This window comes from Heloderma suspectum, chromosome 7, assembly GCF_057233095.1.
Source record: "Heloderma suspectum isolate Gila_16-S chromosome 7, 16-S_ref, whole genome shotgun sequence".
Classification (NCBI taxonomy): domain Eukaryota; kingdom Metazoa; phylum Chordata; class Lepidosauria; order Squamata; family Helodermatidae; genus Heloderma; species Heloderma suspectum.
In genome coordinates, this window is record NC_139464.1 from 26,568,635 (window position 1) to 26,586,389 (window position 17,755).

Here is a 17,755-nt window from a genome sequence, read left to right on the forward strand (position 1 = left end):
TTTCAGCGCCACCTACCCCACCTTCTTGTCCCTCTCCAGCCGCCGTCGCGCGCCGCGCCGCCATTTCGAGCCAGGCGCCAAAGCGAGACCGGGCTGCCCTGGCCCCGCCCACCCCTGGCGCGGCCGCCAGAGGCGCCTGTCTCGCGGGCGGGGGGCGGGGGGAAGCACGGAGCGGAAGCGCCCCGCCCACTCGTTTAGATTCTCCGCCGAGCACGCGCGCCCGAACGCTATTGGCTAAAACAAGGACCTGCGGCGCGGCGCCGAGCCGAGCCGCCCAATGAGCCAATCGGGGGACAGCAGCAGCAGCAGCAGCAGCAGCAGCAGCAGCAATGGCGTGGCCTCCGCGCGCGTGCCCGGCCTCGCTTGTCCTCCGTGCAAGGGAGGCTGGCGGCCTCTCTGCCGGTGGGGCGGCGAGCCCGCGCTGGGCTGCAGCCAGAACCCTTCAGGAGCTATGCGAGGCGCTGAGCCCATGTTGGGGGGGGGGGGCGTTCCGCAGCTTGGACAGCTCCTTTGGAGTTCTGCCTGAAACCCAGAGCGGATGCTGTGCCCCGCCGAAGCAGGAGCCACCAGCCTCCGCTGCATCCGTGGGAAGCCATTTCCAGAAGGGGACCCGGGCTATTAGCGGCCTCACGGGCAACACAGCGGCCGGTCTGGGGCGGCTAAAACCAACCAAGAGGCCTGCAGCGGCACTGCACAAACTAGCGAAGGGCGCAGTCCTACTCTTACGTGCCTGTGGTTCCAGCCTTCGTTTCCCGTTACGCTGGTGACCGGCCCACGCCACGCCTGCCGCAGCTGGAACAGGCAGCAAGGGTTTGCAGCACAGCTGTAGGAGGGCTCCTGGCCTGGCTCCTGCCTCTCCACTTCTGTGCAGCTGCCTGTCCTGTACTGGCGCTGCAGTCAAGGACAAAACCACACTAAACTTGGGGAGGGGAGGAAAGGGGGGGAGGGGCTGCATATAGACCATGGTGCACAATGGAGTGTGTCCGTGTGTGTCTCTCTCTCATACTTTGGACTGGACTTGTCAGCAGCAGGCTTGCTCAAAAGGTTATCTTCCACTGTGGGTTTGTCCCCTAGAACTGAGGCGCCAATCTTACACGGACATTTTACTTCTGAATAGACAGACATGCGTACGATTGTGCTGTGAGTACTGGGTAGTATCTCCGGGGGAGAGAAGAGGGAGCTGAAAGTCTCTCTCGTTATGTTTAGAACAACTTAGGCGCATCCACCCCCAGACAAAACCTGAAATGCTGGCTGGGAACTGTAGGCCTTTTTTTCTGTCTAAACATGCGTAGGATTGCATCCTTACAGAGCAATCCAATGCAGGACCGTAGCTCAGTGGTAGAGCACATGCTTTGGATGCAGAAGTCCCAGGTTCAATCCCCGACATCTCCAGATAGAGCTGGGAAAGACTTTTATGGGGGGTGGGGTCCAGATGCTGTTCATCTTGGAACCTGTGTTTTCTCACTGCTTCTGTCTTTTTTCTTTGCCATTCCCATAACACGACAACCCATGGCTTGTTAACAATGAACAACCCACAAAGCCAACCCACTGAATTCAGTTGGGGTTACTTCTGAGCAGACATATATAGGGTTCCTCTGTAAGCTTTAATAATCTAAAAGCGCACTTTGCCCGGAGCAAGACCCGTTGATTTTTTGTAATGTATTTAAAATATTTTTGTTCCACCCCTCAGTAACACTTCCAGGGCAGCTCACAACAGAAAATAAAACAATTAAAATAGATTAAACACTCCAATTAAAAATACAGCGGGACTTACTTCGAAGTAACTTTTAAATTGGAAGGCAGAAATCCTATGCCTACTTACTTGGGAATAAGTATGTATACTTCTTTTGTCTTACACACACACACGGTTTTTGTAAGATCTTGCCAGATGAAGAGATCTGCCCACAACTCTATATAGATTGGGCTCATCCTAATAAAAATATTGTCCGACCATGGATTTTGGAGAAGTGGAATGCAAGGCCACAATTTTATATTAGGCTAGGTACACTTCAACCCATTGATTTCAGTTGGCTTAGGTATGGCTACTTTTTCATAGATTCAGCTGCATAGACCACTGTCCAGTGCAAGGAAGGGGAAGGAAGGAAAGAACTACGATCACCTTGTTATAGGACATCATGCCCATCCTATATTTTAAATATTTTGAGGTTTTCTTCATTAATTATTTGCCCCCTTGAGGATTAATCTTTCTTTTTCCCCTCTGCTGAACTTCATTTTACTTAGGGTGCTTCCAGAGGGCTCACCAATAAAAGACACTGCAGCTATCCCATCTTTTTGGGTGCTTCCAGATGGAGGGCTCCTAGAGCTAGCAATCAAATCATTGTGCCACTGTTTTCTTTCTCCTTAATGGATTTTCTGTGGTAACAGGAAAGAGGGAAGAAATGATGGAAAACATGGAAGGCTCAGAAGTAGAAGACCCCTCTGTAAATGTCCATGAATTAAAAGCCTCGTCTGGGAGGACCCATTGCCCTTAACACTGATTCACACAAAACGACAACCCAGAGTATGGGTTGTCATTGAATCATGGATTGTTGAGTCATGGGTTGTTGTGTGAACCCAGCCATACTAATAAACCATCGTTTGTTAAGCACAAACAACCCAGAGTTCACAATCCAACAACAAAGCATGGGTTGTCTTCGTGGGTTGTTCATGGTTACCAAACCATGGGTTGTCGTGTTTTGCGAATGGCAAAGAAAAAAGACAGAAGCAGTGAGAAATCACAGGTTCCAAGATGAACATCATCTGGACCCCACCCCCTATAAAAGTCTGTGAATGAGATGGCATGATAAAAACCTCATCTGGAAGCACTGAGAGTCCTTTGCCATCTGCTAACATCTTATTTGCATTCTATTCCTACCCTTATTTATTTGCAAGTAATTCTCGTTGATTGCAATTAAACCTATTTACATGTAAGAGGGCTTGGGACTGCAACCCAAATTACTTGGTATCTTTCAGCTATTCTCCGCTAATCTAGTAGGCAGATTGTGTGCCTAACATTGTACTTTCACAGTAGTTTTAGTACCTTTAGCAAAATAGTCTAATGTCAGTTTGTCACATACAATAGAAACATAGAATCATAGAATAGTAGGGTTGGAAGGGGCCTACAAGGCCATCGGGTCCAACGCCCTGCTCAATGCAGGAATCCAAGTCAGAGCATCCCTGACAGATGGCTGTCCAGCCTCGCCTTGAACACCTCCAGTGTGGGAAACGCCACCACCTCCCTAGGTAATTGGTTCCATTGTCATATTGCTCTAACAGTCAGGAAGTTTTTCCTGATGTTCAGCCAGAATCTGGCTTCCTGTAACTTGAGCCCATTATTCCATGTCCTGCATTGTGGGATGATTGAGACGAGATCCTGGCCTTCCTCTCTGTGACAACCTTTCAAGTACTCGAAGAATGCTGTCATATCGCCCCTCAGTCTTCTCTTCTCAAGGCTAAACATGCCCAGTTCTTCCAGTCTCTCTTCATAGGGCTTTGTTTCCAGTCCCCTGATCATCTTTGTTGCCCTCCTCTGAACCCTCTCCAGCTTGTCTGCATCCTTCTTAAAGTGTGGTGCCCAGAACTGGACACAGTACTCCAGATGAGGCCTAGCCAGTGCTGAGTAGAGGGGAACTAGTACTTCCTGGGAATTGGAAGCTATGCTTCTATTAATGCAGCCCAAAATAGCATTGGCCTTTTTTGCAGCCACATCACATTGTTGGCTCATATTCAGCTTGTGATCGACAACAATTCCAAGATCCTTCTCGCTTGTAGTGTGGTTGAGCCACGTATCCCCCATCTTGTAACTGTGCCTTTGGTTTCTTTTTCCTAGGTGCAGAACTTGGCATTTATCCCTATTAAATGTCATTCTGCTGTTTTCTGCCCAGCACTCCAGTCTATCCAGATCACTTTGAATTTTGTTTCTGTCTTCCAAAGTATTAGCTATCCTGCCCAATTTTGTGTCATCTGCAAATCTGATCAGCATTCCCTGCACCTCCTCCTCTGAGTCATTAATAAAAATGAAGAACACTGGGCCCAGGACTGAGCCCTGTGGTACCCTACTTGTTACCTCTCCCCAGTTTGAGAAGTTCCCATTGATAAGCATTCTTTGAGTCCGATTCTGTAGCCAACTGTGGATCCACCGGATTGTTTCATCTAGCACACTTTAAGCTAGTTTGCTCTTCAGGATATCATGGGGCACTTTGTCGAAAGCTTTGCTGAAGTCGAGGTATATTATTTCTACAGCATTCCCACGGTCCACAAGGGAGGTGACTTGATAAAAAAATGAGATCAGATTTGTCTGGCAGGACTTGTTCTTGACAAATCCATGTTGGCTTCGAGTAATCACTGCATTGTTTTCAAGGTGCTTACAGATGGATTGCTTTATCATCTGCTCCAGAATTTTCCCAGGGATTGATGTCAGACTGACTGGTCTGTAGTTCCCAGGTTCCTCGTTTTTACTCTTTTTGAAGATAGGGACAACATTAGCCCTCCTCCAGTCATCTGACACTTCACCCGTCCTCCATGATTTCTCAAAGAGAATAGACAGCGGTTCTGAGAGTTCTTCTGCCAGTTCCTTTATTACTCTAGGATGCAGTTCATTTGGCCCTGGAGATTTGAACTCATTCAAAGTAATTAGGTGTTCCTTGACCATATGCCTGTCGATCTCAAGCTGCAATCCTGCCCCTTCAGCCTCTACTTCGCCTTTGCCAGGGGAGTCATAGATCCTCTTTTGGGAGAAGACTGAGCCAAAGTAGTAATTGAGCACCTCTGCCTTTTCTTTGTCATCTGTTATCGTTCTGCCATCCTTATTTAATAGCTGAACCACCATTTCTTTCCTCTGTCTTTTACTATTCACGTAGCTGAAGAACGCCTTGTTTTTAACATCCCGCACTAACCTCAGCTCGTTCTCAGCTTTGGCCTTCCTGACGCCATCCCTGCAATTCTGTGCTACCTGCCTGTACTCTTCCTTTGTTACTTGGCCTTCTTTCCACTTCCTATATGTGTCCTTTTTTGTTTACAGCTCATCTCTAAGCTTTTTGTGAAGCCACACTGGCTTCTTCTGTTGTCTTCCACCTTTTCTTCTTATTGGAATTGTAGTAATTGTGGCTTGAGAATTTCCTTTTTTAAAAGCTCCCTCCCATCTTGGACTCCTTTTCTCGTTAGCGTCGCTTGCCATGGGACCTTACTGATCATTGTTCTGAGTTTATTAAAATCAGCTTTCCTAAAATCCACGGTACGCGTTTGGCTACACTCGGCTTTTGCTTCCCTTAGAACCAAGAACTCAAGTACTACATGGTCACTTTCCCCCAGAGTTCCTGTAACTGCTACTTTATCCACTAAGTCATCTCTGTTGGTTAGGATCAAGTCACGGATAGCCAATCCTCTAGTTCCTTTCTGTACTTTCTATAGGAGGAAGTTATCTGCCACACAAGTCAGGAATTTCCTGGAGGGGCCATGTTTTGCAGAATTTGTCTCCCAACAAATATCGGGGAAATTGAAGTCCCCCATTACTACTACATCATGCTTCCTTAAAACATTGGCTATTTGCTTTTCAAAAGTTTCATCCTCGTCTTCTCCTTGATTAGGTGGCTGGTAGTAGACTCCGACCATCAGGTTCCTTTTATTCTTTGCTCCATTTATTTTGATCCAGATGCTCTCGATGGGGCTACCAAGCTCATCCTCCTGTATTTCTGTGCAGAGATACGTCTTTTTCACATACAGTACAACCCCATCTCCATTTCTGTTCCTCCTGTTCTTTTTGAACAAGTTATATCCTTCAATTGCTGTATTCCAGTCATGAGAGTCATCCCACCAAGTCTCAGTTATACCTATCAAGTCATAATTTCCCTCTTGTATTAAGAGTTCAAGTTCATTCTGTTTGTTTCCCATACTCTGGGCATTAGCATATAGACATCGAAGACCATGTGCTTCATAGTCTGGCTTTCTTCCTACATGTGTCTGAAGACTATTATTGGGCGCTATTAGAGCTGTTCTCTCCATTGCAGTGCATGAGCCTACATCCATTGTTACCCCAACTTTACATCTCCCTTCCCCGTAGGATTCAGTTAAAAGCCCTCCTGATGAAGTTCTTCATGCTGTGGCCAAACATATTCTTCCCATCCTTTGTGAGGTGCAACCCGTCCCTTGCCAACAGCCCATCTTCCAGGAAGTATAGCCCGTGGTCCCAGAATCCAAATCTCTCACGTTGGCACCACCTTCGTAGCCAGTCATTCACCTGGATTATTTTTCTTTCCCTTTCTATCCCTCTTCGAACCACTGGAAGTATGGATGAGAAAACTATCTGGGCCCCGAAGTTCTTGAGTTTCCTTCCCAAAGCTTCAAAGTCTGACGTGATTTCTTCGTAGCTCCACTTGGCATTATCATTTGTTCCCACATGGATGAGAAAAAAGGGATACCTGGCAGTGGGCTTTATGAGTGCAGGCAACCTTTCAGTCACATCTCTAATCCGTCCTCCCGGGAGACAACATACCTGGCGAGTCCACGACTCTTCACAACGTACTTGGGTCTCGATCCCATGCAGCAAGGAGTCTCCCACTACCATCACTCTTCTCTTGTTGTTGTTGTAGGCCTGGGTTTCATCGACTCTGTTTGACTGACCTTCAGCCTCTTGCTCACTCTCATGTAAGTTCCCCTGTGATTCTTCCTCTGCAGGCTGTCCTCCAGTCTTATCCGCAAGTACCTGGAATCGGTTCCACAGCTCCACTGCTTCCACTGGTGCAGAGTGGCATCTAGTTCTTCTTCTCCTGTCACCCTTTTCCAAGGAGTATCCTCTACTCCATTTTTCTTTTCCTCAGCATTTCCCACTTCTGCCTCATCTTGCTGTTGCTCTTCAAGCTTCTGGTCTTCCCTTTGCTGCTGTAGTTTCCCCATTCTGTCCAAGAACTCTTCGTGTTCTCTTATTCCCCAGAGGGTCGACAGTCGCCGCTCCAGTCCACTTACTTTTTCTTCCAGCAGCGTGATCAATTTGCACTTGTTGCAGGTGTAGGCCATGTTGTTCTCAGGCAAGAAAACAAACATTGCACACCTTGCAGGTCACCACCACTGGAGAGTCTTGTCCTTCCACAGCCTCTTTTCCCTTTTTGTGTCTAGCTTTGTGATTGTTCTAGATATCGTACTCTCCAATGCAGAAATTATATCCACCTTTTGTACAGTGCCTAGTACTTGCAGGCAGTTTATAAATGAATGTAGTAGTCCACATAAGAAAAACATCATGTGGGAAGTCACCCTCACTCAAGGCTCCAATCCTAAAAATATTTAGGTTTATACATGCTGTATACCAGGGATGGGGAAAGTGTAGATCTCCAGATATTGTTGGACTGCAATTCCAATCAGCTCTAGTCAGCATAGCCATTAGTGAGGGATGATGGGAATTTCAGTTCAACAACATTGTCCATCTTTCCCATACAGAACACAATAGAATTTTACAAGCTTGCAAATGGGTTCAGGCTTACAGGCTGCCAGCTAGGCTCTGCTTCATGCCAGTGACTGAACCTGGACTTGCATGTGTGCGACCACGGAGCTCTGCTGGGTAATCAGAAAATCTGTGATTGCTTGAACAAACAGAAATTGGGCTAACAAGATACATTGTATTTATAATTTTAATACAATGTGGTTTCTTTAAACACAAAACCAAACTCTCTTCTCCCCCCCACCTCCCTTCCTGGCACATTTAGCCTTGTCATTTCCTCATCTTCATTTGCAACACAAGGTAAAGTTCTCCTGTTTCACTTGGGGTCAAGCTACATATGACAGCAGGAGATCTGTGTCTTTAAACTACCCCATTAAACATAAAGAAGGGGTAAAGTACAGTTAGGACACTTGGGCAAGGGTGCTGAGTCCTCCCCCCTTCCACCACCTCTCTTTTCCCCAGTAGACTCACTTCCGGTATCCTGCTTTACCCATGACTGCAGACAGGCTTGTGGGGCAAATGACACATGTCTTTAAGCACAAGTCACTGTAACATGACTTTTCCTATACTCAATATTGTGGCATTGCTGCTGCTTTTCCCTGTGGTGAGATGAAACCACTACTAATACTGCTTTAACATTTAAAGCATACAAATTATTTTTTTTAATGAACTTCTCAGGATTTCAACCCATGCCAGAATGAAAAGCTTTCCAACAGGTCTGCTCTGTTTCTTTTCTAGGGGGGCAATCCTGTGGGGATGGCCATAAGCCTCTGAACTGTGGGGTCTTACAGCCATCCAAAACAGAGCAGGAAGCGTGACGGAGGCAATCTTCACCTCCACACTCCTTTTGCTCTGTATTTTTTGCTAGATGGGCTTTTTGCCTGTCTAATGGGGGCAACGGGGAGGGAAGGAAGCTGGGGAGGCCTGGGGACACGGCGTAAGCTGTCACCTCGGCTCCCACCAGCATGCCTTCTTTCTCTTCCCTCCAAGGTCGCCTTTGCGACCTCGGAGAGGCAGCCAGCACAGTTCTCTCTGCAACAGCTACGAGGGGAGCTCAGAACATTGTTTTCGACCTCGGATCCAGGAATCCAAACTATCCTATGCCCCCACCTCACCCCCAGATTCTTTCTAAGGGCCATAGGATTGCTCTCAAATTGAACAAAAGAATAATTGCTCCTGAAATAGACATGAAAACAGATGTTGGAATGGTACAAAGCATGCATATGAGGGGAAACTGATAGTGCTAAAACAGGGGTGGGGAACCTCTTTCAGTCCCCGAGCTGAATTTAATTTCATATAAGTTCTAGGGAGCCTCATTACAGTGGCAAGTGGGGCCAAAATACCAGCATATTATAGCTTAAACCTTTTATGGTCAGTAACTAAACTTTAGTCATTTCAACCCTTTAGAATGGAGGAAAACTGCAGAGGCTGGGAAACCACCAAACCATCAGTGGGTGAGAGAAGGGGGGACAGAGGAAGTGAGTATGGTCATATGGGAACCCCAAAGGGCCAGATTGGGACACCAGGAGGGCTAGATTTGGCCCCCAGATTTGAGGTTCTCTACCCCAGTTCTAAAATATGTAACCACAGTATTAAAAGTTGTAAGGAACTTTTAGTCTAGAACACAAAAAGACCCTAGGATACAGAGAAAGACATTAAGGACAACAATGTTTGATTGCGGCCAATGTTTGATTGTGGATACAAATTAACTTCCTTAACTCCTACCAAACACAATATTATGCCTACTGCAGCTCAATCTTTTGTATATATTTACTCAGATGTGTCCCACTTTGTTCAGTAGGACTTACTTTCAGGTAAGCACATGTAGGATGGCAGCCTTAGCAGTAAGCACTCTGGGAGCCAAGAAATTAGCTTAATAATGTAATTTCATAAATGGTTCATTAATTCTGAGGATCTGATTAGTGACCAGAAACATTTTTTATTTTTTAATATGCACACACATATTCATGCCACCTTTCCAGGCAGAAAGTATCACCAAGGTTATTTACAAAACTAAAACCATTACAAAGATAAAATACTAGTAGTATTTTAAAAAAAAACGACTCAACTGTGAGTTAAGCTTTATCAGGTCTTCCAACAGTAAAGATGATGCAAAAAATGAAGACAAAAAGATTTAGAGATATTTTCAAGAATGAAAAAACCTTGCTATTTTGATATTCATTCCACTTGACAACTAACATTACTAGTTCTCTAAAGATATTAAGTATATTTACTCTACAAATGAATACAGATTTTATATCAGTCTAATTGTCATGACTTCCCCCAGAGAATCTAAGGGTGCTAAGATTTTTTTCTGCTAGAGATCCTTACCCTCTCACAGTAATAGTTTCCTTGGGGAAAAGAAAAGACTACTCAATCAGTTAAAGTCAGTAAAGGCATAATCCTATGCATGTTTAGACAGAAAAAAAGCCTTTTTCCTATCTAAACACACATAGGATTGCAGCCTACGGTAGATATGTCCAGAGCGATTTCAGCTATGTTCTCCTGAAACTGCTTATGATCCAAAGAGGGTTTGAACAAATTACACTCTCAGAACAAATAGAAGAGGAGCTGTACTCTGAATCTGACCTCCGGAGACCTGGCATTCCCCTTTCCAAAGCCTTTCCTCATAGCCAAATGATAAATTACCTAATAGCCAAGCTCCCATCCCGCTACCAGATAAGTCCTACCTACCATAGAAACCCACACCACTGTCAAAACGTGAATACAAATGGAAGTCTCTTTCGCATTACACATATAGGTTTTCTGAGTATTATGTATTTCTTTAAAAATATCCTTTCAAGAAATACTCATTTGGAAAGATATCCATCATCCCATTTACTCCCCTATCTCTAGGTTGCTTCCCTGCAATCTACACAAACCTGGGGCAGGGGTTGGACTACAGCTCCCATCATCCTCAGCCATGGTAGCTGGGGATGATGGGAGTTGCAGCCCAACTCCCAAAGATTTGCTGTAGAACTCCATTGGAAACCTTGTCTGCATTCTGTAGACTTGCATGGAATTTTTTTCCTGCTTGGATCCCCAAATGTAGAACAAGCATGGTAGAATCACTAAAGCTTTCCCCACGCTTCCAGAGAATTGATCTGGTGATTCTTTCTTGTGTGAATTCTCTTGTGAATAGATACATAGGAACTCTGACTGAAGCTCTTCCCGCATTCGGTACATCTGTAAGGCTTTTCTCCTGTGTGGGTTCTCCAATGCACAGTAAGTGTTGATTTCTGCCGAAAGCTCTTTCCACATTTGCTACACCCATAGGGCTTTTCTCCTGTGTGGATTCTCCTATGCTGAATGATGGCCGTGAGGAGGCGGAAACTCTTCCCACACTCTAGGCACTTGTGGGGCTTCTCTCCTGTGTGGACTCTTTGATGAAGCAACAGGGATGCTTTCTCACTGAAGCTCTTCTCACACATAATGCACTTGTAGGGTTTTTCCCCACTGTGACTCCTTTGGTGGCAAACAAGGTGTGAATTTTGATTAAAGCTTTTCCCACACTGTGTACATTTGTAAGGCTTCTCTCCAGTGTGGATCCTCTGGTGCCTAATGGCATTTGACGCCTGAGAAAAACATTTTCCACATTCACCGCACTGATACGGCTTCTCTCCTGTGTGGGTTCTCTGATGTATAACAAGGTCAGCATTCCGAGACATGTTTTTCCCGCATTCAGTACACTTAATGCATTTCCCTCTCGTGTGGATTCGCTGATGTTGCATAAGGTATGACCTCTGACTGAAACACTTCCCACATTCCTTACACTGATAAGGCCGTTTGTCTACACAGTTTTCTTTTATATGGGCAGCAGGTCTGTTTGGTCTATCCACCTTATCAGATGGGTAGAGACCAGTTTCCTCAAGTTTCTCTGAATGTGTTCCATGAGAAGTATATTTCACCACTCTCTTCTTGACAGATCTTTTGGATTGCTTTTTCGACTTGAGCCAATTGTCAGAATTATCTCCCTGATCAGAAGCTGAGAGAAAACTCCCTCCAAGCAACTCTTCAGTGGCATTTGCAAGCCTAACTTTAGCTTTAAAAAATAAAGTGATTTGAACATGATTAATTTTACATACATGGAGAGAGATGCCTAAATAAATACATATTGTAAGGGCTATGTTTTCTCATGCATATACATCATTTGATTGCTCTCGGCTTTGTTACGAAGAACATAAGAAGAGCCCTGCTGGATCAGACCAAGGGTCCATCTAGTCCAGCATTCTGTTCACACAGTGGCCAACCAGTTGTCAACCGGGAACCCATAAGCAAGGCATGAGCCCCTCCCACCCATGTTCCCCAGTAACTGGTGTACACAGGCTCACTGCCTCTGGTACTGGAGGTAGCACATAGCCATCAGGACTAGTAGCTATTGATAGCCTGTTCCTCCAGGAATTTGTCCAAGCCCCTTTTAAAGCCATCCACATTGGTGGCCATCACAACACCCTGTGGTAGCGAATCCCATAGTTTAACTATGCGCTGAGTGAAGAAGGACTTCCTTTTATTTGTCCTGAATCTCTCACCAATCAGTTTCATAGGATGACAGTTGATGTAACTGGGCATTTGAGAACTCCGTTGTTTGAGAGAATTTGATTCACTTTAAAAGTATTAGCAAATTTATTCTGGCATAAGCCTTTGTGGACTATACCCAATGTCATCAGTTGCATGGGAACATTTATAGAGAGTTTCAGGTTCCTATACAGTACATATGGGGGAGGGGAATTGAAAATAGTGAGGCCGGAAGGAAATTAAATGCAGAAAGTATTGATAGCGGCAATCAAAGTATTAACAGTCGCCATTCACAGGGCAGCTGTTGCTGATAACACAAACATCCTGGCACTAGGTAAGTCATAACACGTGCAGTGTGGTGAAAATCCTTTATCCCAATTCAGGCCTCTGGTGATAGAACGCAACCCATTAACACATATAGGATGATAAAAATCCTTCATCCAAATGGCTTACTAAGTGCCAAGATACCTGTGTTATCAGCAATAACTGCACTGTGAACAACCACTGTTAATAATGTGATTGTCACTGTCAATACTGCCTGTATTTCACTTCCTTCTGACCTCACTGTTCACAGTTCTTCACACACCATGTGTACTGTATATAAACCTGGAACTCTAATACACCATGCATCTGATAACGTGGGCCGTAGTCCATGAGAGCTTATGCCAGAATAAATCTGTGAGCCTTTAAGATGTCACAAGACTCTTTTTTGGTTTTTTTGCAATACACTAACATGGCTACCCCCTAGAAATTGAAAAGTATTATTATGGGTTTCCGATTGGATTTCTGTAAGTATGGCTAACAGTGTGGGTTGCCGTAAAAAAACACCTGGCCAGCATCTTAAGACTTCCGGTGATGGTTCTCCATGGGATCTAAAAATGCTAGGTGATGGTCAGAAGAGATGACTCATCCAGATTCCCAGCCAGGGGAAAGTGACAAAGTGTCAGTGTGTGAAAAGAACAACAGCCTGCAGTTTGAGACTGAAAAAGGCACAGAGATTAAGAGAGATGAGTCTTGATGGCTACAAGTCCTGATGGCTACATGCTACCTCCAGTACCAGAGGCAGTATGGCAATGTACACCATTGCACTCATGTCCTCCTTATGAGTTTCCCACAGGCAGGTGGTTGTCCGCTGGCTGTTCTTATGTACTTACGGGTTTGGAGTTTGTGACCATCTGAGGATGCTGGCTGTCTCCCGAGAGATCTGATTTGGGAGCACAGCACTTGTTTTGCAGGTTTAAGCTGGACCTCCACCTAAGTTCAATCTACAAATTTGCAAATAAATGAAAATACTATAACATGTTAATAAGCCTCTAGTGACCTTCCAAAGAAAACTAAACCTGCGTAGCACTGCACACCAAGAACTTCTCACTGCTCAGAGAAGAGCGAGTGTAACAGTACTATGTTTGGAGGAGCCTGGGTGGTACGAATCTTCTGTCTGTGGTGTTTGAGCTGGATTAGCTTCTATACCCAGGGCAAACCATCGCAGTTCTTTGGTGGTGAACTTGCATGTGTAAACCAAATTAACTAGCCCTCACTGGAGCAAGTAATCCTTACTAAAATGCCACTGTATTCAAGAATCTAATTTTAAATGTGCAACCCGTTTCCCTATGGCACAAAGCCAGAGAAAGGGAAATGTGGATAGCATTCCTAGATCAGATGAAGGAACGCACCTTCTAATCCCTTATCTTACCAATGATATCAGCTAGTTCTTAATGCTTTTAAGAAAGTGTATGAATAACACGGGTTACAAAAACAACACAGTTACGTATGCCTTAGCTACATCTAGACTGGATTACCGTAATGTGTTGTATGTGGGGTTACCTTTGAAGAGTGTCTGGAAACTTCAGTAGGTACAGAATGCCGCACCAAGAGTTCTGACTGGAGCCAGGTTCTTTCTTTCTTTCTTTCTTTCTTTCTTTCTTACTTACTTACTTACTTACTTATTTATTTATTACTTACTTACTTACTTACTTATTTACAGTATTTGTATACCACTCCACATCCAAAGACCGCAGAGTAGTGAACAGGCGAAAGAATAAAAACACCATGTTAAAATAATGTAAATTTTTAAAAAAGAAGCAGAGTTCTGATAAACCACGTCTGATAAACTGCAGCCAGTCACTCAGGAAGGCTTCCTGAAATAACAGTGTTTTCAGGAGGCGCCAAAAGCAACACAATGTCGACACCTGTCTGATCTCCAAAGGCAGGGAGTTCCACAGAAAGGGGCCAACACACTGAAGGCTCTTTTCCTGGTGGACTCTAACCAGGCTATGGGTTCATGTGGAACCACCAGGAACATGCCTTCTGAATACCTTAAACCTGGCCCAGTAGCGAATAGGCAGCCAGTGCAGTTCCCTCAGCGAAAGAGTTGCATGCTGAAAAGGGGCAGCTCCTGACAACAGCTGAGCTGCTGCATTCTGCACTAGCTCCAGCTTCCATAGCAGCCTTAAGGGCAGCCCCACGAAGAGCCCATTGCAGTAATCCAGTCTGGAGGTTACTAATGCCTGTACAACCACGGCCAAGCTATCCATGTCCAGGAGCAGCTGTACCTGGTGAACCAGCCAAAGCTGGTAAAAAGCACTCTGAGCTGCCATGGCCACTTGGCCTCCAGCAACAATGATGGATCTAAGAATACCCCCAAACTATGAACCTCATCTTTCACGGGGAGTGCAACCCCATCCAGAACAGGCAATGAGCCTATTGCCCGGACTTGGGAACCACTCATCCACAGGGCTTCCGTCTTGCCAGGATTCAGCTTCAGTTTATTGGCCCATTACTGAGTCTAGGCACTGATCCAGAACTTACATAGCCTCTCCTCTCCCCTACGTTTTTGGAGCACATATGTCCATTACTGTGGCAACTACACTAGCTTCCAGTTTGTTTCTTGGCCCCAGTTCAAGAAGCTGGCTATCACCTTTAAAGACCTCTATCAGCCTTCCCAATCTGGTGCCCTCCAGATGTTTTCGACTTTAACTCCCATCAGCTCCTGTCAGCATGGCAAATGGCCAGGAATGCTGGGAGTTATGGCTCAAAACATGTGGAGGGCATCAGGTTGGCGAAGGCAGCCCTAGATGGAAATCTTGGTTTCATATAACGGTTTGGAGTCCAAGATTAAACCAGTTGCCTGTTTCAGAGGTCACAGGAAACTGTCGCTTAAAGAAACCATGACATACTCTCAAAGTCAGCGCTTGGGGGAGCGGGGGGCTCTGCAGCCCAACACACATTTCTGGTTTAATAACCCAACGTTCATTAAACTGAGATTATTACCTCCTAAGTGGCCCTTGCATTCGGACAGCCAATATGCTCAGAATGTTAACAAGACATGAGGTTATTACAGCTTTCCACATTTCTTTTTAGCAAGTTAGAAGACGTGACAGGAAAGGAAAAAGGCTGGCTCTACGGAAATGAACTTAGCATTTCACTTGTGGACATTTCTGACCTTGTTAAATGGGTTCCTTACCTCCTTTCAAATTCTTCAGATTATTCACCTCATCAGACCCTTGACAATTCTGGGTAGAGGCCCGTAATCTTTGCTTCATGCAGGAGAGCATGGCAATGTACGGAACTAGGAAGAAAAAGATAAGTTACACGTTCAGATGCTTACCGTAGTGCTGCTTAGGGGACGCAGAAACCAACACACAACAAACAGCAAGACTTTCTGGACTTGTGCATAGTTCACCGCCTTCAATTTTCACCTGCCAAATCCTGTCAATACAGCAAAGCAATCCCAAGTACGTATGCTTGGAAGTATGCTGGCCAAAGGTCTGATCACCTGCTTTTCAAGTTAGGTTGAGGGCCGCAGGAAGCTAGGCTGAGGGCCACATATGGCTTTAGGACCGCAGGCTGCCCACCACCGTTTTAGCCGGGGTGCTGCCCCATTTAGAACAGGCTAGAAAACATTCAGCCAGGTGAACCAGCCACCAACCAAATTTGACTAATTTAACTCTCCCTTATTTACATATTTGATGACTAGCTTTTATCCGCTGATGTCATTTTATTGATTTTTATTGATGGACTGTATGGTTTTTGTCTGCTTTCTTAGTCACCCCGGGGAGAATGGTGTGCTGAAGATGCAGAATACGAATTTAATTAATATATTAAATAACAAGGACAAGATTTGCTCCAGTCTGAGCAGAAACATGAACCTGAGTCTGATAGCCTGCACCTAGTTTATCTGAAATATTTTTATGCTGCTTTGCGGCTTTAAAAAGTAACAAAACAGGCCAATAATAACTATACACAACAAAAATCAACATAAGCAACAGCCACAGGCAAGAAGAACCAGGCAAAGAACCAGGCAATAGCTTCGCATAAAGACAGCAGAAACACATCCTTCACTGAAAGTCTTGGACTAATAAAAAGGTCTTACTTAACCTGAGTAAGCGCGCAATCCTATGCATGTCTACTCAGAAGTAAACCCCATTAGGTTCAATGGGCCTTACTTCCAGGTAAACATGTATAGAATTGCAACCAAAGGGGGCAATCCTATGCATGTTTAGACTGAGGAAAAAGTCCTACAATTCCCTTGCTGGCTGGGCAATGCTAGGAGTTCTGGGCTTTTTTCCCATCTAAATATGCATAAGATTGCACCTTAAGACAAATGCCACACTAGGTTACCTGGGGAAGGTGTTCCACAAATGGGATGCCACCACCAAAAAGCCTCTGACCCTAGTTGCCACCAACCTCTGAAGGCAGGAACACCTGAAGAGACTTTCCGAAGCAGGCCTTAAAGATTGGACGTCACATGGGGAAAATGGCCCTTCACATCCCTGGGCCCCAAACCATTTATATAGATAGAACTTTAAAGGTCAAAACCAGCCCCTTGAATGGTCATCTAGTAGGACTACAAAGGTTGTCCTCTCAGTCATTAATATTTTATCAGCTTTAACACCCCACCCCAAAGAAGCTGCAATCCTATGCCCTCTTACCCAGGAGTAAGCCCCACTGAATTCAGAGGTTACACTGAACCTCTGAGTCGACAAGGCGTGGGATCACACTATAAGCATCCCCTTTCTCAAAGAACGCTTGGCGGAGCAATCCTACCCATGTCTACTCAGAAGTAAGTCCCACTGAGCTCAATGGAGCTTTCTCTCAGTTAGATATCTTCGTACAGGATTGCAGCTGCAACAGCCCAACTCTTCTGCAGGTACCTTGTCGACCGAATTGCCGGTGGATGTGAAAAGAAAAGCCACAGGCCAAACTCTTCCCCGTGGGAATGAGAACAGTATCGCCCCCCCCCCCCCGAGAAACAACCCAATTTCCCCACTGCTTTCGCTTTCACTATAAACTGGGGAGTTTTGACCAGCAATGCGAAGCAAAGGCTAGTTACAAGCTAGTTAAAGGCACGAGTTTTGTTCCCCTAAGAAACAACACAAGGCACCTCCACTCTTCTACGTTAGTCTCCTAACACTCAGTGCTCGGCATCTTTTTTGCAAACAGCCACCAAACAACTCTTCTCTCCCCCCCCCCTCCCCTCCCCTCCCCTCCCCTCCCCTCCTGCACTCAATGGTCCAGTCTTGACGTGCAGAGGACTAAAGTAGTAAAAGTCTCGAGATGGTAGAATGGACTGTACCACCAGATTGCAGGTGTGGGGGCATACCATGCTTAAATGCTGCCTATTTAAAAAACAAACGCTCCCTGCCAAAAGAAAACGAGCAGAGAGGGAAGGAAGATTCATTCAAGCCCCGCCCACTCTCCATAGTGCTTGTTTTCTACTTGCAAGGAGAGTTAGTGTTTGATTTAAAAAAAACAAATAGGAGGACATTTCCCCCGCCTGCTGCCTGATTCAGGATTTTACCACCTCTTTCT

At 45.3% G+C, this 17,755-nt stretch overlaps 2 protein-coding genes across 5 annotated transcripts in view; both read right to left on the bottom strand.

The window, feature by feature from the left end:
* The window catches only part of DDX11 (DEAD/H-box helicase 11), an 84,466-nt gene extending 83,430 nt beyond the window's left edge, over nucleotides 1–1,036 (bottom strand). For 2 of the 4 annotated variants that reach the window (XM_084809364.1, XM_084809363.1), the window contains exon 1: nucleotides 22–100. Coding sequence is in view for 2 of the 4 variants with exons in the window: in XM_084809360.1 (XP_084665486.1) it covers nucleotides 731–964 (234 nt within the window). In the remaining 2 variants the exon portion in view is untranslated. Of the gene's footprint in view, nucleotides 1–16; nucleotides 101–730 lie in introns of those variants that run through there. The other 2 variants (XM_084809360.1, XM_084809362.1) reach the window with 2 other exon arrangements.
* Nucleotides 1,037–9,350: 8,314 nt separating this feature from the next.
* LOC146339439 (uncharacterized) lies at nucleotides 9,351–17,465 on the bottom strand. The gene is made up of 3 exons (XM_084809369.1): nucleotides 17,328–17,465; nucleotides 15,408–15,512; nucleotides 9,351–11,471 (listed from the first exon to the last, which is right to left on the bottom strand). The coding sequence occupies exons 2-3, from the start codon at nucleotides 15,496–15,498 to the stop codon at nucleotides 10,501–10,503; spliced, it is 1,062 nt and encodes a 353-aa protein (XP_084665495.1). The 5' UTR covers nucleotides 15,499–15,512; nucleotides 17,328–17,465; the 3' UTR covers nucleotides 9,351–10,500.
* Between the last annotated feature and the right edge of the window lie 290 nt (nucleotides 17,466–17,755).